This window comes from Nematostella vectensis, chromosome 11, assembly GCF_932526225.1.
Source record: "Nematostella vectensis chromosome 11, jaNemVect1.1, whole genome shotgun sequence".
Lineage (NCBI taxonomy): Eukaryota > Metazoa > Cnidaria > Anthozoa > Actiniaria > Edwardsiidae > Nematostella > Nematostella vectensis.
Window position 1 is genome coordinate 4,401,747 of NC_064044.1, and position 22,791 is coordinate 4,424,537.

The 22,791-nt window shown below is 44.2% G+C and overlaps 3 protein-coding genes across 3 annotated transcripts in view; 2 read left to right on the top strand and 1 right to left on the bottom strand.

Moving 5' to 3' along the window:
• The window catches only part of LOC5504991 (probable ubiquitin carboxyl-terminal hydrolase MINDY-4), a gene marked incomplete in the record, with an annotated part of 20,685 nt that extends 18,981 nt beyond the window's left edge, over nucleotides 1–1,704 (top strand). The window contains 3 exon segments of the mRNA XM_048734361.1: nucleotides 501–577; nucleotides 814–886; nucleotides 1,377–1,704. Of these exon segments, the coding sequence (XP_048590318.1) occupies nucleotides 501–577; nucleotides 814–886; nucleotides 1,377–1,425 (199 nt within the window).
• Nucleotides 1,611–4,317, bottom strand: LOC5504992 (bifunctional coenzyme A synthase). Its single transcript, XM_001625816.3, has 3 exons — nucleotides 3,803–4,317; nucleotides 3,137–3,294; nucleotides 1,611–2,920 (listed from the first exon to the last, which is right to left on the bottom strand). The coding sequence occupies exons 1-3, from the start codon at nucleotides 4,273–4,275 to the stop codon at nucleotides 1,974–1,976; spliced, it is 1,578 nt and encodes a 525-aa protein (XP_001625866.1). The 5' UTR covers nucleotides 4,276–4,317; the 3' UTR covers nucleotides 1,611–1,973.
• A 472-nt stretch (nucleotides 4,318–4,789) lies between these two features.
• LOC5504993 (glutamine-dependent NAD(+) synthetase) lies at nucleotides 4,790–22,113 on the top strand. Its single transcript, XM_001625810.3, has 10 exons — nucleotides 4,790–5,370; nucleotides 6,354–6,617; nucleotides 7,243–7,654; nucleotides 8,245–8,362; nucleotides 11,328–11,464; nucleotides 12,295–12,526; nucleotides 13,198–13,399; nucleotides 14,856–15,084; nucleotides 15,457–15,786; nucleotides 20,330–22,113. The coding sequence occupies exons 1-10, from the start codon at nucleotides 4,969–4,971 to the stop codon at nucleotides 20,605–20,607; spliced, it is 2,604 nt and encodes an 867-aa protein (XP_001625860.2). The 5' UTR covers nucleotides 4,790–4,968; the 3' UTR covers nucleotides 20,608–22,113.
• Nucleotides 22,114–22,791: the final 678 nt, after the last annotated feature.

Here is a 22,791-nt window from a genome sequence, read left to right on the forward strand (position 1 = left end):
AGAAAATAAAAAAAAAATACAGTTCCAGGAAGGGCTCAAGATAATAAGCATTTAGAATTCATAGAAGACTTAGGATTATGAACATTTAATGTTCCTGGAAGGGCATAGGATAATAAGCACTTAGAGTTCGTAGATGACTTTAGGATTATGATAATTTAGACTTCACAGAAGGGCATAGGATAATAAACATTCTAGAGTTCCTAGAAGGACATAGGATAATAAGCATTTCCTTCTTGGGGATGCATGTACCCAAGACATTCTAATTGGTGGTGGATTTTATTAATGAAACTGCCTTTGACTAGTGAAAGCCAGAAAGTCAAAGTAAGGAAATATATATTTTCTCTTTCCCATTTCAATCCCCCCCTCCTCTCAGCAAGAAGCTGGTTCCACCCTTCATTAGTGGGGGGAAGGGCCATTCATGTCAGAAATTACCCTTATGGGAGTGAGTTCTTGGTTTAGTGAGTATGTTGCGTCACTTATTAGTAGTATTGTTTGTCCAGGAAACGAAGTAAGAAGTTTGATCTGTATTATTATGACGGTCTAGCCAGACAGGATGAGGAGATTAGATTAACAGTTGGTAAGTACAATCAAATGAAAAATTCTGGCTGCAAAAAATTGCCTCTGGCCCTTTTCCCAGCTATGACCCTGGGTTTGCACTTCCTTGATAGTTCAGATTACCAATTACGTTTTCATTGTAAGTACCTTACTGGTTAAGTGTGCTAGATTCTAATCTCCTTTTTGCTTCACAAATTTCTAGGCTACTGTATTCGCCTACCTAAAACTGACCCTAATCCCTGCCTTTTTTTTCTCCAGACACAACGCAAGAGTGCCCAGAATATGACGAGGGAGACCTTGTGCCACCACTAGAACTCGTTATTAGGACAAGGTAAGAGTGGCCCCAGGATCAACCCCCTTGGCCAAGTGTCACTCGTCTTTCTGAAAGATTAAAAATGTGTAAGCTTCAGGGTGGAAGGTTGTCCCTAATTGTTTTGGCAGGAAAAGCACTTTGATTTGGGTAGCTATTTAAAGCATACTATAAAAGTAATGTTCACCAAGGATTATAAGAGGCATGCTGAAAGATGGTTCAGAGGTTGCTTATAATCCACTGTCACTGTTTGCCTTGCTTTCATACAAGGGTCTTTTACCAACAAAGGTTTAAACCTTGTGTTGAAGGGAATTATGCAGTAGTAGTAGAGCGCTCCAAATAAGCAAGTTTGTGCTATTTCAGGTTATCATTATCATTGACAACCTCTCTCAATTTGAATTGACTTTTTTATGGTTCAGGTGAATGTTGGTTTAAGGATGGGTGGGATAAGGTTGAATGGATGGGAAAATTGACATAATTCACAAGGATAGATTTCTCCTTTACATTTCAGATGGAAAAAGGCAACAGTCTCGTGGAATGGCTCAGATCCTATATTATAATCTCATTTAGACATCATATCTGAAAATATGTACATTGAGATGGCCGGCTCCTAAGCATGAAAGGGTCAATAATACGACTGGTAGAATGTATAATTTTATGTAAAATACTCAATTGATCATGTTGAGACAAACACATGTTTAGGCATTTTAAAATTTAAATATTGTTGTAACATTTGGGCAAACAATTACATTGTCCAATTTTATTTATTGTCATTCATGTTAAATAATATCATGTACAGCAATGTATGTAATAAACGCAGGGGTAACCCTTTCAATGAACAAAATGTGTCATAAATTTCAAAATTTATTTTCTTAACATTTCTATGATTGTTTGTTTTCTTGTAGCCGCTGAGATATCAGCTTGGCTAGGACAATGTAAAGGGTAACTGTACTTTTGTTAAAGGGTGTAGTTTCTGAAGACGTCCAAGTCATACTTCCTCATATGACCCACTGTCACAGCTTTTCTATTGCATTTTTCACATCACTCTCACTTATCCATACTAGCTGATTACCCTCACAGTATTGTATTTGGAGTATTTCTCAGGTTTCTAAAGTGCGGACTGGGGTCCAATATTATTATTTAATCTCTCCTGTAACCCATTCCAGGCCCTTTCCACTTGCTTCTGTGTGTAGTCTGGGACCCAGAGAGAGCTCAGAACAACATTTGCCCTGTTAACCCTCTCTGAGTTGCTCATCTGTGCCTGTAGTCTTTGCCGTGCCTGCTTCTCACTCATACCATCCCTTGTTGTCATGCGGAGTATAGCTTCATCTTCAGGGATGATTGACACCCATACCTCATTCATCACCCTATCCCATCCCGCCTCTAGTAATACAGCTGCCTCAATGACACAAACCTTCTTTCCTAGGTCCCCATATTCCAAAATCTTATCCTCTACCATTCGCATGATTTCTGGCCAAACAATATTGTTTAGGAGCTCAAGCTTTGACTTGTCTGAAAACACAATAGCACCAAGTGCTTTCCTGTTAATGGTACCATCACTACTCATCACATCTTGCCCAAAGACCTTGACTATTTCATCGAATGCTTTAGTACCAGGGAGATAAGCCTTGTGACCAAGAAGATCACAATTAATTGTCTTTGCTCCAAGCCCCTCGAGTCTTCTGCATATTGAAGACTTCCCACTGGCTATTCCACCAGTTAGACCAATCACATAGGGCCTTGAATGTTCATTTGCCGATCTGGTATTCCAGGGTTTGCTTGGTTTGAGCAGAGTTCCCAGTAGCTTGTGTCTCTCCATGGTTGAGCTCATTTTCACTTCTCCGCTTTCTTGTCCAGGAACGAAGTCACCAACATCCTCATTTACCAATTCCAGGACATGAACATCCAGGTCGTTAAGATCTCTCTCTCTTCTGGCTGCATTAACAAAATCCCCTCCCTTGATTGTTTCCTGGCTGACAATCAGACATTCCAGAGCAGGATCAGTACCAGATGGTCCTATGGGATCTGTTATCGGCACAACATTATGGTGCAGATCTGCAGAACAACACTAACATTAGCATTTAAATGGTATGTTTGGCATACTCTCATTATCACCATAAGCAGATATTTGGAATTTTCAAAAGGAAAATGTTTAGATCAAACTAGATAATTCTGGAATGACCAAGGACTATTTTAATAGTTAAAAGGAAAGTTTAGAATTCCTATTAAGGAGAGCTCAGAACCCGTGCCATTGTATTTAGTGGTTTGTACCTGGACTAATATCTTCAATGAACTGTTCAACAATCTTCTTGCGCTCATCAAAGGTCTGCATCAGTTCTTTAAGGACTTTCTTGGATAACAATGGCCCATCAGCCAGACCAACAGTGATTCTCTTGGTGCATAGCAAGCAAGAAACACTCAACAACAACCTAAAATGCCCAACAAAACAAACATGTTGTGATAATGGGATCACTTTATTGACACCCTTTCTCTGCCAGGCTTGTGTCCCATAGCCTCCTCTTGTGTGATATGAAATTTGAGAGTGTCAAGGTCCTTCCATATGATCATGACTTTCAATAATAGGATCAACCAATATGTGTCAAAAAAATCAACTTTCCCGTCTCGTAGCCGGGGCGGGGGATGGGGGTTCATTTACTCATAAAGCGGACCATTTTTCTTAGGCCTAACTCATGGTGGTACTTCCAGTCAAGTGTGGAGGTTCTTCCTAGCCCCTAGAACCCCCTGGCTACGGGCCTGTTTCCCCAACTAGTATATTATCATCTATCCTCATGGTCATACAAATAAACCTCCAGGCCTTTAAATCACTGGAGATTGACTATTAATAATACTTCCTCCCTTTTATGGTTTCAACATTAAAAGAAAGATTTAAGGTCATAAGGATAATAGTCATATTTAAATTAGTTCCTGGTAATTCACCTGTGTCCAGCATGGATGTGATCAAACGTCCCTCCTAAAACGGTCTCTGCATACGTCTTCGGCTCTGGCCAATGCTTCTCTTCTCTCTCTTTGATTATGGGCTCAATGATCTTCACTCTCTCTGCTTCTAGTGTCGGAAAACGTCGTTGAACATGGCGCTTTAGAGTCTGCAAGTCCAAACCAACATCTGTGGAAAAGTCTCGCAGAAAAGCAACTTCAGGAACATGAGATAACTTCCTTGTTTCGCATTGTTTCTGCTCGGGTTGCAAAACCCTGACATCTAAACTCCCACAGGAGTGAACACCGTAAACATCCGCTAAAAAACCATAAAACCTCCCAAGAGATTCATTCTTTGATCCATATATATCGATATACAAAACATCCTTGATTTCTCTAGAGGCTAGTTCAAGTAAAGACGGGATCCTGCCTCTGAAACAAGCCGGAGAAAGCACCAAAAGTCCACACCGAAACATTGCTGAAATTGAGTGGGGGCCGGCAATCTTCACAAGGCGTTGCTACCTGCAGCACAGGTATCCATGATTAACTAGTCAGTAAAGTGAGTAACCCAAACATTCACGTTGTGTTATCCCTCCCTTTAAGAGTAAGATAATATATATATATAGAATCAAAAAGCCCAAACTGTCGCGATCTCGTACCAGAACAATGAATACAATACTCCAAAAACTGGAAATCGACTCTGCCAAATTTTCGTCTTTAATAAGACTTCTTCAGGGCAGACTATATATATAATATATAAAAATATAAAAAAATATATATATGTATATACATGAAATACCCTTTTGTAACCTTGACACATTGTATTTGCCAGGTTATAAAAGAAAACTACGCCCCAATTTTCATTGTCCATGTTCGGAGTGTTTGACTTGAAATCCATGCGCGTTTGCATGACTGCATATATTTTTATGTGTTTTGTTTTATTTTATGAATGCTCCTGGATGTGTGTGGTTACCCTGTCTGTAAGAAAGTCGCGTGCACTTGGGCCCCATTCCTTACCCGCTAGATCTTGAGTATATACGCTTCACATACTTTTCCCTAATTTATTTCTGTCATTTGTGGCTAGAATTCTGATCCTGCTAGGTTATTCACACGTCAACTGTAAAACAGTACAGCGAGCTACTTCAGAATTCAGGTGAAATTTGGAAATTATGGGTCGCAAAGTGACCCTGGCAGTGTGTACAATAAATCAGTGGGCCCTAGACTTCGATGGAAACCTTAAAAGAATTCTTCAAAGTATTCAACTCGCCAAAGCAAAAGGCGCATCTTATAGACTTGGACCAGAGCTTGAAATATGTGGCTACGGTTGCAATGACCATTTTTTCGAAGGGGATACGATTCTTCATTCCTTCCAAGTTTTGGCGTTTCTTCTCAACTCACCGGTAACCAGGGATATTATCTGTGATGTTGGGATGCCTATTCTGCATAAAAATGTGAGGTACAACTGCAGAGTTATATTTCTTAATGGAAAGATATTGCTCATTCGGCCCAAGATACAGCTTTGCAATACTGGGAATTACAGGGAGATGCGGTGGTTTACTCCATGGAGAAAGGTGATTGAAATATTCTTTAGCCATTTACTATTAATAATTAAGTCATTTCAGTTAATAAATGATAAATTTGAATCAAAGACTTTGATCCACAAATGACAATGTTAAGAAAATGGATGGCTTTGTTGATTAGCAAGAGATTAATGTAACCATTGAATGGCTTTCTTGATTGTCAAGTGATTAATTTAACCATTGAATGGCTGCCTAGATTTTTAAGTGATTAATGTAACCATTGAATGGCTTCCTTGATTGTCAGGTGATTAATGTAACCATTGAATGGCTTCCTTTATTGTCAGGTGATTAATGTAACCATTGAATGGCTTCCTTGATTGTCAAGTGATTAATGTAACCATTGGATGGCTTTCTTGATTGGCAAGTGATTAATGTTACCATTGAATGGCTGCCTAGATTGTCAAGTGATAAATGTAACAATTGAATGGCTTCCTTGATTGTCAAGTGATTAATGTAACCGTTGAATGGTTTCCTTGATTGTCAAGTGGTTTATATAACCTTAAATGGCTTCTTTGTTTGTCAAATGGTTTATGTAACCATTGAATGGCTATCCTGCTGGTCAAATGGTTTATGTAACATCAAATGACCTTGCTTGTCAAATTAATAATGTAATCATCAAATTGCTTCCTTGCTCGTCAGATGATTTATGCAACCATGAAATGGCTTACTTGCTTGTCAAATGGTTTGTGTAACCACTGAATGGCTTCCTTGTCCTTCATGTGATTGTGCAAAGGGACACATCACTACAGAAATGTATCCCAGGACGCACTTTGTTTCCAACATGGCAGCTTCAAATATAATCAAACAAACATAACCTTAAAATCAAACTGTTGCATAACCATGAAATGGCATTTGTTGATCTTAGTTTGTTTTTGTTATTATTGATTCTTGACTGTCGAGTCATGTGGCAGCCACATGGATTCTTGAGAAATGGCTTATTCACATCTCACAGTCATCAAATATTTATTTTTCAGATGAAGCAAACAGAGGAATTCTTCCTTCCAAGAATGATTTCTGATATTACTGGACAATCAACTGTCCCATTTGGAGATGGTGTTGTGTCTACATCAGATACTTGTATAGGCAGTGAGGTCTGCGAAGAGCTGTTCAGTTTGGACAGCACCCACATTCCAATGGCTCTGGATGGTGTTGAGATATTTACTAATGGTAGTGGCAGTCATCACGAGCTGAGGAAACTTGATAAGAGAGTTAACCTTGTTATCAGTGCCACGGAAAAGGTAGGGGATTGCTTAGTATAGTTAATCTTTTAGTTATATACCGCAGAGAGCTCACCTCTACCATAAGGATAATGTTCAAATGGTATCTGAGCTATGTGTGTTGTTGAATTTAAGGTCAATAGATTTTTGGTCTTGATATTTGGGTTTTTTTAAAGCCTGATGCTTTTGGGGCTGTCTTATAAGCTAGTGGTTTAATGACCATGAAGAATGCAAAATTCATGCAGTCGAACAGCATACCTAGTGAGGGGGAGACCGTTCAAAAAATAAAATCTGGCAAAAATGTGATCTTGAACATTTTTCTTGAGTTTTGAAAAGTAAGCCCTTAGCCCCATCCTCACAGGTTTTGCAAACTTTACAGCCCATGCCAACAATAAGCTTTGCTATCTGCAAGCTCAAACCTTATAGTTTTCACTATGCACATCATGTGTGTAATTTTAGCAGCATGGGGTCTTAGTGCATGCTTAAACAGATTCCCAGTTTAACTTTGTAATGTACTTGCAAAATGTTTTTCTGCTTGTTTGTGTCCAAATTAAGCTTTTCAGTCGTATTCTGTTAAAAATCAAGTCACAAATAAATACAGATGCAATTATTAATTCCATTCATTGGTTGATCTGTACTTTTCCAGGCAGGTGGAGTCTACATGTACTCCAACCTCAGAGGCTGTGATGGTGAGAGAGTATACTATGATGGCTGCTCATTCATTGCCGTCAATGGCAAAGTGGTTGCACAAGGTGCTCAGTTTGCTCTGCAAGATGTTGAAGTTGTCACTGCCACAGTAGATCTCGAGGACGTCCACTCTTACAGAGGAGCAAACATGACATTTGGAGCTGCTGCAATCCACCAACCAACAAGTTATCCTCGCGTGAAGGTAGACTACGCCCTTACCCATGATGATGACCTGGTGGTCCCACTCTCAGATGCAATAAGGGTACACTACCATACCCCCGAGGAGGAGATAAGCTTGGGCCCCGCCTGCTGGTTGTGGGACTACCTCCGCCGCAGCGGACAAGCCGGCTTTTTCTTACCTCTCAGCGGTGGTAGGTTTAGGTGTTTTATTTATTTTTTGTTATCTTTTTGTAGTACTTTCTAGACCTTGATCTTTTACTAATAAAAATAACATATATTTACTCCAATGTTTGCACTTTATTCATGTGAAAGGTCAATTCTCTAGAATGATTTAAAATTTGATATGTCAAAACGATTCAACACTGCGTTTGAACACCTTAAATACTTTTTTTCAGGGTGGTAAAGGGTGTTCTTGTGAAACAAGAAACACTGCCATGAAACTCTCCCTGTGAAGCGAGATTTACCACTTTTGGATCTGCGTGAATTGAGATTTAGCTTATTTCTAGTCTAGTTACTGTACTTTTCTTGATTCCATTTGTTTCAGCCCGTGAAACTTGAAAAAGTCATTTTTGGTCCGTGAAAACTTGATCCATACCCCCTTTACCACCCTGAATTTTATTGATAAACAAAACACAAATCATGATCTTTGCAGTGCAGGCAAAAAAGTAATTCTTCTTTTATTTTATAAAAATACTAATGGAATCTCATGAATATTGACAGTTCTGTTCAAATTTTAGTATACTATAACTTAAATATCTTCTCCCCGATTTCTTCCTTTCAGGTATTGATAGCTCATCTACCGCATGCATAGTTGCTTCTATGTGTCACCTTGTGTGCCAGTCTGTGCGAGGCGGGGACACACAGGTGCTGGAGGATGTACGGAGGGTCGTCCGTGACAGGTGAGCCACAAATAGAGGGAAGTATGGGGCAGGTGAGCCACAAATAGAGGGAAGTATGGGACAGGTGAGCCACAAATAGAGGGAAGTATGGGGCAGGTGAGCCACAAATAGAAGGAAGTATGGGGCAGGTGAGCCACAAATAGAGGGAAGTACGGGGCAGGTGAGCCACAAATAGAAGGAAGTATGGGGCAGGTGAGCCACAAATAGAGGGAAGTATGGGGCAGGTGAGCCACAAATAGAAGGAAGTATGTGGCAGGTGAGCCACAAATAGAAGGAAGTATGGGGCAGGTGAGCCACAAATAGAGGGAAGTATGGGGCAGGTGAGCTACAAATAGAGGGAAGTATGGGGCAGGTGAGCCACAAATAGAAGGAAGTATGGGGCAGGTGAGCCACAAATAGAGGGAAGTATGGGGCAGGTGAGCCACAAATAGAAGGAAGTATGGGGCAGGAAAGCCACAAATAGAGGGAAGTATGGGGCAGGAAAGCCACAAATAGAGGGAAGTATGGGGCAGGTGAGCCACAAATAGAGGGAAGTATGGGGCAGGAAAGCCACAAATAGAGGGAAGTATGGGGCAGGTGAGCCACAAATAGAGGGAAGTATGGGGCAGGTGAGCCATAAATAGAAGGAAGTATGGGGCAGGTGAGCCACAAATAGAGGGAAGTATGGGGCAGGTGAGCCACAAATAGAGGGAAGTATGGGGCAGGAAAGCCACAAATAGAGGGAAGTATGGGGCAGGTGAGCCACAAATAGAGGGAAGTATGGGGCAGGTAAGCCACAAATAGAGGGAAGTATGGGGCAGGTGAGCCACAAATAGAAGGAAGTATGGGGCAGGAAAGCCACAAATAGAGGGAAGTATGGGGCAGGTGAGCCACAAATAGAGGGAAGTATGGGGCAGGTGAGCCACAAATAGAAGGAAGTATGGGGCAGGAAAGCCACAAATAGAGGGAAGTATGGGGCAGGAAAGCCACAAATAGAGGGAAGTATGGGGCAGGTGAGCCACAAATAGAGGGAAGTATGGGGCAGGAAAGCCACAAATAGAGGGAAGTATGGGGCAGGTGAGCCACAAATAGAGGGAAGTATGGGGCAGGTGAGCCACAAATAGAAGGAAGTATGGGGCAGGAAAGCCACAAATAGAGGGAAGTATGGGACAGGTGAGCCACAAATAGAGGGAAGTATGGGGCAGGTGAGCCACAAATAGAGGGAAGTATGGGGCAGGTGAGCCACAAATAGAAGGAAGTATGGGGCAGGTGAGCCACAAATAGAGGGGAGTATGGGGCAGGTGAGCCACAAATAGAGGGAAGTATGGGGCAGGTGAGCCACAAATAGAGGGAAGAATGGGGCAGGTGAGCCACAAATAGAGGGAAGTATGGGACAGGTGAGCCACAAATAGAGGGAAGTATGGGGCAGGTGAGCCACAAATAGAGGGAAGTATGGGACAGGTGAGCCACAAATAGAGGGAAGTATGGGACAGGTGAGCCACAAATAGAGGGAAGTATGGGGCAGGTGAACCACAAATAGAGGGAAGTATGGGGCAGGTGAGCCACAAATAGAGGGAAGTATGGGGCAGGTGAGCCACAAATAGAAGGAAGTATGGGGCAGGTGAGCCACAAATAGAGGGAAGTATGGGGCAGGTGAGCCACAAATAGAAGGAAGTATGGGACAGGTGAGCCACAAATAGAGGGGAGTATGGGGCAGGTGAGCCACAAATAGAGGGAAGTATGGGGCAGGTGAGCCACAAATAGAAGGAAGTATGGGGCAGGTGAGCCACAAATAGAGGGAAGTATGGGACAGGTGAGCCACAAATAGAGGGAAGTATGGGGCAGGTGAGCCACAAATAGAAGGAAGTACGGGGCAGGTGAGCCACAAATAGAAGGAAGTATGGGGCAGGTGAGCCACAAATAGAGGGAAGTATGGGGCAGGTGAGCCACAAATAGAAGGAAGTATGGGGCAGGTGAGCCACAAATAGAAGGAAGTATGGGGCAGGTGAGCCACAAATAGAGGGAAGTATGGGGCAGGTGAGCCACAAATAGAAGGAAGTATGGGGCAGGTGAGCCACAAATAGAGGGAAGTATGGGGCAGGTGAGCCACAAATAGAAGGAAGTATGGGGCAGGTGAGCCACAAATAGAGGGAAGTATGGGGCAGGTGAGCCACAAATAGAGGGAAGAATGTGTCCCGTAAGCCCAGAAGGTAATACGTAAATTGTGAAAGTCAAAAGAAGGGTGGTAGATGAAGGGTGAGTCAGGGAACGCCCGTCCTTAGGCACCCATGACATTTAACATGGGTTAGATTTTCAATATAATTTTTTAGAAAAATAACAACAGGGGAAATACCTTTTTTTGTGATTCGAACCCATTGAAACGGCTGCAATTTATTTTGTTTATTTAATTACATTAACTTCAAGCTAGTTTAAACACATGGCAAGGATCAATATCATTAGGTTGTGTTTTGGATGAGAAAAAATAACGGAGAATCGCTAAGGCGAGGGTCAACATACTGTATTCAGATAGAATCAGCGAATCACACTCGGATTGCAGTGGCGAGAGACACAACTCTACAGTGGGACTCCCTGCTAAATGCACACAAGGCTCCGCAAAATCCAGCCCCCGGGGCGCACCCATATAAAAATAGACGGGCAAAATCAATTTCAACCCTAAGGGATAGCACTTTTGGTGTAGTCAATATATATTTTTACCCCTTAGAGATAGCCAATTGGGTGTGGACGAATAAATTTTTAACCCCAAGAGATAAAGATTTATTTTAACCCCTAAGAGATAGTAGAATCGGAAAAACCGTTAAACACCTCATATAAGTAATAGCATTTGGTCTAATTTTATAACCAAGGAATTACATTTGGTGGAAATGTTGTACCCTAAAATATAGGACGGTTAACCCCGCCTACTTTCTGGAGAGTCACCAGGTATTTATCACATACTAATCAATCCGATCTCGTTATTATTTCACAGCGAGTACATTCCAACTGACCCACGCGAGCTTGCTAACCGGATATTTGTCACATGTTACATGGGAACTGAGAATTCATCAGAGGAGACGCGCAAAAGAGCAGCTAACCTTGCCGACGAGATGGGAAGTTATCATTTAGGTAGGTTTGAGGAGCTAAAAATTGCTCAAGTGTATTGGCTGTGTTTCTATGCCAGAGGCCGTTCAAGCTCCAGTCCGGATAGTTTTGTATTTTGGTGGAAGAACCCGGCTCTCTTCATTTGGGGATATGAGTCCCTCGTCTTTCAGATAAAGGCGTCCAAGAGCCAGACGTGCAAATTTAGTTTTGCTTGTTTAAAATTTAGAGCGAAGAATAAAAGCATTTTTGTCACATTCTCCTTGCCGTTGCCGCCGTCGCTGAGTAAGGTCCTAATACAAAAATGACAAAAAAAAGCTGCTGGGACGCAAGCCGGTGATATACCATCGTCAGTGACAGTGCTCACGCAGTAACCAACACTCATGATTGTAAACTATGTGGAGCCGTCTGCAGCTGTATTAACGGGTACTCAGTACCGAACTTTTAAGATTTACGCGGAGGGACGACGGCGCCGCACACGTTGCATTTCTCCGCGCGTTAAAAGAAAAATGTGGTAGCCCTCGCTGAAATCTTGTGTGTGCACCGTCGTAGACTCTTCGCCGTATTTTCAAAGGACGTCAGGGGCTGCAGTCATACGTTCGTCCTCAAAGCGCGCGCGCACAGAAAACGGCTGGTAATCAAGCTATGGTTTCTGTATGATCGCACACGATCGCAGCTAATTTAACGTTTGACCGCAAAGGGGTTTCCATAAACGATCGCAGGGTGAGTTTCCTTATAGTCGCAAACGATCGCAGGTTGAGTTTCCATATAATTGTATGCGATCGAGCACGATCGTGATTATATGGAAAACAGCCTTTATCAAACGACAACGAAACCTTACGCATTTCTGCCCTCAGGTATTACAATAGATGCCGCTGTTTCAGCAGTCTTGACCATATTCACCGCTATGACATCCAAAGTGCCAAAGTTCAAAGTCCATGGCGGTTCACATACTGAAAATCTGGCACTTCAAAACGTCCAGGCCCGACTGCGCATGATCTTTGCGTATTTGTTCGCCCAGTTGATACTGTGGGCTCGTGGGATGCCTGGGGGATTACTCGTACTGGGCTCATCTAACGTCGACGAAGGGTGAGTGGTGGACGCGGCCAATCACGCCGCCATTTTATGCTCCCACTCAATGCCGAGCGACCCGCCAAAGAATCCATTTCCATCGGCTAATTCAAGCGAGTAACCAATATATTTTCAATCAAATATCGTAAATTGAGCATCAGACTTCATTCGTAGATTGTTATTTTGAAGTTTTCTTGCGAAAAGCCGTTGTATTTTTAATTTAAAACAATAAGATAGGAGTGGTTGATCGACATTCTTTAAGTTGCATTCGACGATTGCTGGCATGCAAGCAAATGCAATCACAAGCGCTGAAGGCCTGGCTTAACATGTTGTGTGCCACATGTAACGTGCGACATTTTTCCTTGTTTAGCCACCTCGAAAAACATTGTAGCGCGTGCCAAAGCTCGTAGCAGCGACAAAGAACCGTGTCTCGGATAGCTGAAAAACATGTTCGTGTCGCGTCCTACAAAATTTGCGCGCGCAACACGATTTGCTAGTGGCTAAACTAGGAAACATGTACATGTGTAGTACAAATGGTGTATAATTTGCTTATGGAATGTGCTTTATTTCAACGCGAGATGATTCTTTTGAAATTTTGTTTTATTACCTTTATTCCAATGGTGAATTAAAACAATGACAAAGGTGCTGGTGACTAATTTTTAATAATTTTTTTTAATACCTTACTCTAGTCTGCGTGGCTACCTGACCAAGTACGACTGCTCCAGCGCGGACATCAACCCGATTGGCGGCATCAGTAAGACAGACTTGCGGGCCTTCATATTTCACTGCGTGGAGAAATACAACTTCAGCTCGCTCATAACAATCCTCGGTGCGCCGCCCACTGCAGAACTAGAACCCTTGGCGGACGGACAAATACAGCAGAAAGATGAGGTAAGTCATACGGACAAATACAGCAGAAAGATGAGGTAAGTCATACGGACAAATACAGCAGAAAGATGAGGTAAGTCATACGGAGAAATACAGCAGAAAGATGAGGTAAGTCATACGGACAAATACAGCAGAAAGATGAGGTAAGTCATACGGACAAATACAGCAGAAAGATGAGGTAAGTCATACGGAGAAATACAGCAGAAAGATGAGGTAAGTCATACGGACAAATACAGCAGACAGATGAGGTAAGTCATACGGACAAATACAGCAGAAAGATGAGGTAAGTCATACGAACAAATACAGCAGAAAGATGAGGTAAGTCATACGGACAAATACAGCAGACAGATGAGGTAAGTCATACGGACAAATACAGCAGAAAGATGAGGTAAGTCATACGGACAAATACAGCAGAAAGATGAGGTAAGTCATACGGACAAATACAGCAGAAAGATGAGGTAAGTCATACGGAGAAATACAGCAGAAAGATGAGGTAAGTCATACGGAGAAATACATCAGACAGATGAGGTAAGTCATACGAACAAATACAGCAGAAAGATGAGGTAAGTCATACGGAGAAATACAGCAGACAGATGAGGTAAGTCATACGGACAAATACAGCAGAAAGATGAGGTAAGTCATACGGAGAAATACAGCAGACAGATGAGGTAAGTCATACGGAGAAATACAGCAGACAGATGAGGTAAGTCATACAGACAAATACAGCAGAAAGATGAGGTAAGTCATACGGAGAAATACAGCAGACAGATGAGATAAGTCATACGGACAAATACAGCAGACATATGAGGTAAATCATTGATCGCGTTGTTCCAACATTTTTAGTGCTCTGCCAAATGTATGGTCTCCGTCAACCATTTTGTCATCCTTTTGTCACCATCAAGGTGTAATAATTTATTTTCGATTGCAGTTGGTAAATAGCGGTTAAAACAGGGTCTTCTAATATTTTGTCTATATTGAGTAATGTTTTCAGTTATTTTTTGGAATTAAATTTTCGCGCCCAAGCTACGTCATCAAAGCAACGGTCCATACGTAGCGTGCATATATATCCAGTTCTTGAAGTTCTTGGATAATTCAGAAAGCACTGCGCATCATGCGACTCTTACGCTACCATTATGCGATTCTCACGCTACCATCGTGCGACTCTTACGCTACCATCGTGCGACTCTTACGCGACCATCGTGCGACTCTTACGTGACCATCGTGCGACTCTTACGCTACCATCGTGCGACTCTTACGCGACCATCGTGCGACTCTTACGTGACCATCGTGCGACTCTTACGCTACCATTATGCGATTCTCACGCTACCATCGTGCGACTCTTACGTGACCATCGTGCGACTCTTACGCTACCATCGCGACTCTTACGCGACCATCGTGCGACTCTTACGCTACCATCGTGCGACTCGTACGCTACCATCTTGTGAATGTCTTCGTTTAGGATGACATGGGAATGACGTACGACGAGCTTTCACTGTATGGCCGGTTACGGAAGATATCTTGGTGCGGACCGTACAGCATGTTCACCAAACTCCTGGACGTGTGGCGTGACGAGCTGAGAGCGGACCAGGTGGCAAACAAGGTCAAGTTCTTCTTCCAAACGTATTCAATTAACAGGCACAAGATGACAACTTTGACGCCTTCTTACCACGCGGAAAGCTACTCGCCAGGTTAGCATGGGAGACCTAGTATTGAGACCTGTGGTACCCCACACCAATAGACACAAAATGACGAAATCGGCGAGAGCTACTCGCCGGGTAAGTATATGGGACCTAGTGTTGAGATCTGTGGTAACCCACACCAATAGACACAAGATAACGACATCGACTAGAGCTACTCCCCAGGTAAGCATACGGGACCTAGTTTTATGACGTGTTGTACACCATATCAACAGGCCCAAGAAAATGTATTCGACACCATTCCTCCAAGCCCTCCTTGATCGTGTCGGGTTCGATTTTAATCTTCACAGACCGAAGCAGGGGGGCAACAAAGTAGAATTGGCTCGAATTTGTAAAAATATAAGTTTTTTATTTATTTACCAGATGACAACCGGTTTGACTTGAGACCCTTTCTCTACAACGTCCGCTGGTCGTGGCAGTTCCGCACGATCGACGACCAGCTACAGAAACTCAAACAGATCTCAGAGACCACGCAGCTACGTCACCAGCAGTTCCTTGAAAAGAACCGTGGATCCCACATGAAAACGACAGATAGTGGAAATGACGTAAGCACTACTCCAAACTCACTCGGTACCACTGTGAAGAGCGAGAGGTTTGGGTCTGAGAGGAGCTGTGAACTGGAGCGGTTAATAAAGGATGCGCAATTGGAGAGGCTGGATAGGCTGGGTGCTGGGGTCCACTTACTAGGACGAGGTAAAGTATTCAATGCAATATTCAGTGATGTTTGTAAATGATGCTAATTTTGAGCGAGCAAAATGAAAGAAGTAGTTTCCAAACCCCTCCATGCGCATAACATAAGCCTATGGTCCTTGCTAGAATTCCCCGTAAATGATGTCGATAAACCACTTTATCATTATGTACATTTGAAAATACAACACCCAATCTTGTAAACGTATCCGGTTTTTTGCCTCGTCAGTTGTTTGTCCTTTCCCTTGTCCATGTGGGTACTTCACACCTGCGCTGTCACCTAGCCTTCTCACGATGCCATTCCGTTAACAATTCCTTGCCTTAACTGATTTGGAGCTCATAAGAGTGTGATGCTACTCTACAGCTTCATCTATTTCGCATATGTCTATCTCTACGTCTGCGCACCCCTCCTCACCCCTCACCCCCAGTATCTTATCGCTCTTCCTGCAACAATGCTTACTGGCATAGATGCTTTTGGCACGGTATGCCTGTTTCTATAGTACCCCGGGGTCCTGGGATCGAGCGGATTTGTTATGCCAAGTTTGAGTTGAAAATAAAAAGCATACGAGAGAACCAATCGGAGTACAAACACCCCTCGGGTGGACTCTAATCGGACGAATTACGAGTAATGAGGAAGACAGCCTGGAAAGTGCGCATACTTATACCCATCAAGCGTTTAACCAGTCAGAAGGGCAGACAAGTTAATGAAGGAGCTCTGGGGCGCAGATCTTCTAGAAAGTGATCCAAAGGAACACGTGTTCTGCCCGGAAGAGGAGATTGCGTTAGGTAAGGCGGAGAGCTCCAAGCGTTACAAGGATGGTCGGTAGCAATACCGTGGGTGGAAGACGAACCCCCACTTTCAGAAAATAAGGAAGCAGCCATGAAGAGACTAGTGTCTTTAGAGAAACAACTAAAGAAGCCTCCACACATTGCTGAGAAGTACAAGGAAGTTCTGGAAGCAAATGTGAAAAAGGGATATGTCCGAAAGGTAAACCCGGACGAACTAGACAGGCCCGAGTTTTATCTAGCTAATTTTCCTGTCGTGAAAGAGAGTCGCCTGACGAGTAAAGTACGTATTGTGTTCGATTCGTCAAGTAAAGAGCAAGGAGTTAGTTTAAATGACACGATGCTACCATGACCGAAACTGAAGCGAGAAGTATTTGACGTTCTCCTACGTTTCCGGAAGAAACCAGAAATATATTCCCAAGTGAGTATGGCGGACAAAGATCGGAGATTCCGTCGTTTCCTGTGGCGCGACTTGGATGAAACGAAGCCAACAGACATCTACGAGACGACATAATGACAAGCTTGGATTCAGAAGAAGAATAGTGCAAGACAGAGAGGAGCTCGTCACGCTTTTCGATGCCGCTGGGTTCAAGATCGTCACGCATTTCGATGCCGCTGGATTCAAGATCAGGAAGTGGTGTAGTTACAGACTCGAGGTGATGAAAGACATACCCCCGGAAGACCTGGTCTCAAAGGTCGATATCGAGACTTCAGAACTACCTTGTGTGAAGACGCTAGGCGTGAAATGGAACGCAAACACTGATGTGTTTTGTTTCGATCTGAACGCTCCGGATAACTTGACGTACTGCAAATGCTAACACCATTTACCATTCAAGGAAAGATGTTGCTCCAAGAGACATGGTTGCTAGGTCTGGGATGGGATGAAGAGTTCCCGGAAGGTCTTAAAAGGAATTGCAAAGATCGGTTTAGGCAATTTTCTGAGTTGACAGAGGTCCAGTTGCCGAGATGCCTTTGTGATGACAAGAAGGCCGTCAACACGCAGCTTAATACTATGACGGACGCATCCAAGTTGGCTATGCCGCAGTCTCCTAATTGAGGACAGAGTATGAAGACGGTGAGGTGACAGTGCGAATGGCAGCCGCGAAGGCAAAAGTGGCGCCTACCAAGACCGTGAGTATTCCTCGGCTCTAACTGACGGCTGCAGTCCTGGGTAAAAGGCTATCGGTAAAGGTGTCCCAAGCCCTGTCCATTCCGTATAGGGACTGTTACGTTTGGACGGATAGTATGGATGTTATCTACTGGATACAAGGAACGTCAAGAAAGTTTAAACCGTTTGTAGCAAACAGAATCTCGGAAATTCACCAGAAGTCGAAACCGTCGCAAAGGCGATACGTACTAACCAAGCTTAATTGGGCTGACGATGCAACCAGAGGATTGAATGCTCTAGAGATGACGTCGGATCTCCGCTGGTTCAAGGGACCGCAATTTCTATGTGACGAAGAGGGGCAGTAGCCACAAAGCAAGAAGGTCCGCGCGGAAGAAAGCTCAGAAGAAGCGCGGAGGGAGCTCCCGAAGACAGAGATAACCTGCACGATTGAGGCGTCAGAACCAGTCATCGATCCACTGAAGTACTCCAATTGGACCAAGTTACTAAGAGTAACAAGCCTGGGTGTTGAGGTTTAATGATTGTCTGACCAAGAGGAATGGATCAGTCCGAGGAAACCAGCTAACTGTGGAAGAGCTCCTGTCTGACCAAGAGGAATGGATCAGTCCGAGGAAACCAGCTAACTGTGGAAGAGCTCCTGCAAGCGGAGAAGGTCTGGCTGAAGAACCGATGATCTGAATACAGCAATCAAGGAGACGGAGGGGCTCCTAAACTGTCGTCCCCTAACATACGGGAGGATGGACCCGCGGGACGAGCCTGTGCTGACGCCCAATCACTTTCGGATCGAGCGGATGGGGGACCAGCTGGCTCCCCTAACATACGGGAAGATGGACCCGCGGGACGAGCCTGTGCTGACGCCCAATCACTTTCGGATCGAGCAGATGGGGGGCCAGCTGGCTCCCCTAACATACGGGAAGATGGACCCGCGGGACGAGCCTGTGCTGACGCCCAATCACTTTCGGATCGAGCCGATGGGGGCCAGCTGGCTCCCCTAACATACGGGAGGATGGACCCGCGGGACGAGCCTGTGCTGACGCCCAATCACTTTCGGATCGAGCCGATGGGGGGGCCAGCTGGCTCCTAAGCTGTCGTCCCCTAACATACGGGAGGATGGACCCGCGGGACGAGCCTGTGCTGACGCCCAATCACTTTCGGATCGAGCCGATGGGGGGCCAGCTGGCTCCCCTAACATACGGGAGGATGGACCCGCGGGACGAGCCTGTGCTGACGCCCAATCACTTTCGGATCGAGCCGATGGGGGGCCAGCTGGCTCCCCTAACATACGGGAGGATGGACCCGCGGGACGAGCCTGTGCTGACGCCCAATCACTTTCGGATCGAGCCGATGGGGGGCCAGCTGGCTCCCCTAACATACGGGAAGATGGACCCGCGGGACGAGCCTGTGCTGACGCCCAATCACTTTCTGATCGGGCCGATGGGGGACCAGCTGGCTCCCCTAACATACGGGAGGATGGACCCGCGGGACGAGCCTGTGCTGACGCCCAATCACTTTCTGATCGAGCAGATGGGGGGCCAGCTGGCTCCCCTAACATACGGGAGGATGGACCCGCGGGACGAGCCTGTGCTGACGCCCAATCACTTTCTGATCGGGCCGATGGGGGACCAGCTGGCTCCCCTAACATACGGGAGGATGGACCCGCGGGACGAGCCTGTGCTGACGCCCAATCACTTTCTGATCGGGCCGATGGGGGACCAGCTGGCTCCCCTAACATACGGGAAGATGGACCCGCGGGACGAGCCTGTGCTGACGCCCAATCACTTTCGGATCGAGCAGATGGGGGACCAGCTGGCTCCCCTAACATACGGGAGGATGGACCCGCGGGACGAGCCTGTGCTGACGCCCAATCACTTTCTGATCGAGCAGATGGGGGGCCAGCTGGCTCCCCTAACATACGGGAGGATGGACCCGCGGGACGAGCCTGTGCTGACGCCCAATCACTTTCTGATCGGGCCGATGGGGGACCAGCTGGCTCCCCTAACATACGGGAAGATGGACCCGCGGGACGAGCCTGTGCTGACGCCCAATCACTTTCGGATCGAGCAGATGGGGGACCAGCTGGCTCCCAAGATGTCTGAAGACTTGTTGTACAACCAAAGGAATCGCTGGAGGTTTATCCAGAGTCTCGTGAGTACTTACTGAAGGCGGTGTAGACGCGAGTTTCTGGCTACGCTAAACACGAGGAAGAAGTGGACGGAAGAGCGCAAGAATCTCAAGGTTGGAGATGTGGTCTCGTGATCGACCAGAACGCTCCGAGGGGAGATTGGCCGCTAGGAAGGATCGAGAACGTGTTCCCTGACGAGGAAGGGCATGTCCGCGTCGTCGAAGTCAAGAGTAAAGGGCACACGTGCATTAGGCCCGTAGTTAGGGTGTGTCCCGTGGACATTTGTTAGATTAGAGTAAGAGTGGGTCGGACCCGCTCTTGAAGGGGGAGGATATTGGCACGGTATGCCTGTTTCTGTAGTACCCCGGGGTCCTGGGTCCGAGCTGGAGACTCGTGGCAGCTCGGGCGGATTTGTTATGCCAAGTTTTAGTTGAAAATAAAAAGCAGACGACGAAAAGGAGGTGTAGTCGCTCCAGATGCTGTATGTAATAATAGCTTGTGTTTGATTTTCTCAGAGCACGGCCTATCTGCCCCTTCAAGAGTCGATGCTGGGGCTGAAAACGACTTGAGCCGGCAACCACCATGTCCAGCGCTAATCTGCGTGAAATCCGAACCGCCAGAGCCTGGTACTGGCTGTGGGCACGCTCATTTGGACACATCCTATCGCTTAAACGGGATGGCCGAGAAAGGCATGGGGAGGAGGAAAAGGAGCGGGGCGGAGTTGCTGCATGCTGAGCAGTCTGCTAGAGAAATTGGTGTAACTGCTGAGAAACTTCGTGTGCAGGCTCAGTAATTTGCAAGTAACACAGTGTGTAATTTTTTAATTTGAATTTTCCGGTATTACAAAGCCCGAAGAAATCGTGTGACACGAGTAAATCAAGCTAGCATTAGGCTAAAACTTCCTTCGAGAGGTAGGGTGCCAAGACTTAAGAGGGGTGGGGGTGTCGAGACTTTGCAGAGTATAGTAATCTCGCACGTTTTCTTGCAAAATGTTTTCGTTTGATATGGACAGGACTTTGTAAGCTAAATTTCAAAACACAAGCATAGTCAGTTTTTCTTTCCACTTTATTTATTCTGTTATGTCATATTTATAAGAAAACTTTGCAAAATAGTGGAACTATTACCATCTGGACCGTGCCCGTGATATCGAGGTTTCCGGAGTTCTTATTCATAGATTTTGATTGAAGATTTTTAAATCGGGACTTCGGAATGCGTCTGTTATAGAAGAATGGTGGTTTGTGATATGTAAGCTTGGCTGTAAATTTAAATAAATAGATACAAACACATCGAGTAGTTTGTGACATAGATGGAGACCAAATTATGTTTCAGGATCAGATTCAGACCTATCAATCTTGTCAATCAGATTAAGCGGATCCTGTCAATCAGGTTGTGCGGTTCCTGTCAATCAGGTTATTCTGATCCTGTCAATCAGGTTGATCGGATCCTGTCAATCTGGTTGAGCGGTTCCTGTCAATCAGGTTGAGCGGTTCCTGTCAATCAGGTTGAGCGGATCCTGTCAATCAAGTTGAGCAAAAAACATACAAAAGAATCTTTGACAACACTCATCATTTATGTAGCTACTGCGCATGTGCGAGTAGCTACTATGTCATCACGTCGACCTCGGATACATTTCGGGATATTATTGTTACGAAGCGCCAGCCTAGAATCACTTTATAAAGAAGAAACTATTTCAAAATCAAAAGATTTTGGGGGTTTGTTAAACTTCTAACATATTCTATGGCAGCTTGGGTTTGATAAACTCCAACGCGACTGTATTCCATTCACATTCCGAGTTATGGCCGTTCAAACTTTACGTCGAGTTATTGATTTATAAAGAGTTTGCAATACGTGCCAAAACACACGAGCTCATGTAAGGAACGGACCATTAGAAAAGTGATGGGGGGGGGGGGGACTTTTCGGAGTTGCTCGAATTTTTTTTCCTGTAAATTCGGAATGCAAGAATTTAATTTTTTCGGTTGATTGGCCTGCAGAATTTTTTTTTAGGAGATCAATCTTTTTTCAAGATAAAAATATCAACATTTTTCAACAATCTTTTTATTTTGTTTCTGTTACATAAAGTACATAATGTACATAATGCTTTAACTTACAATAAATCCCATGAATACGTCCCGTGGCTGCTTTGTTCAGATTCAAGCTGTTTAAAATGATATGGGTATCAAAGTCTGGACTGAAAATAGTAATCTCATTCAGGGATATAGAATAAGATCACAGAAAAAAAAAAGGAAACTTTGCTTGCCTCGTTAGCCGGGTACAGAAACAAACAAGACACAAAAGACAAGAAGGAAAATCATATGTATCATGTATAAAAAATGGAAAGTGATGGTAGTGAGAAGAGGCAGTAGAGGGCACTGTCTCAAATCGGAAAAAAATCACCATTGTTTTTATAGAAAACAAATATCATGTGAAACATAAAAAAATGTATTTGCCTAAACCCTGCACTTGCTCATATAATCTTGCCTACATCAGTTAACTTACCTACATCAGTTACCAACATTATGTCTTATCTACATCAGTTTCTCTTGGATATGTATACAATGTGAAAGGAAGAACCCTTTGGGTGTGCATGGCTTCCCATTCGTACACCTCTGAAGGCCGTGGCCACGTGCATTCCTTGAATTAACACAGCACCTCTATGGTGGCCCCCATTCCAGTAGGTGATCTTATATCAGAGTTAGCACTATTGATACATTACAACTACATTAGAGTTGCTTGGAATTCAAATGTTATTAATGATGATGACTTTTGTATGATATTTTTTGCTTCAAATTTGGGAATTTTTGTCCATGCCCGTTTGAGCCTTTACTCTTGATATTTTGATACAATAAGCAATAAAAGGGTATATTACTGTCACTATTGTTTTTTTTATTTGATGAAAATGTTTCCAGTGAATTTGGGATGGGCCTCTTCTCAAAGAACCAGGTACTATAAAATCATGCATCAGGAGTAAATCCATGGG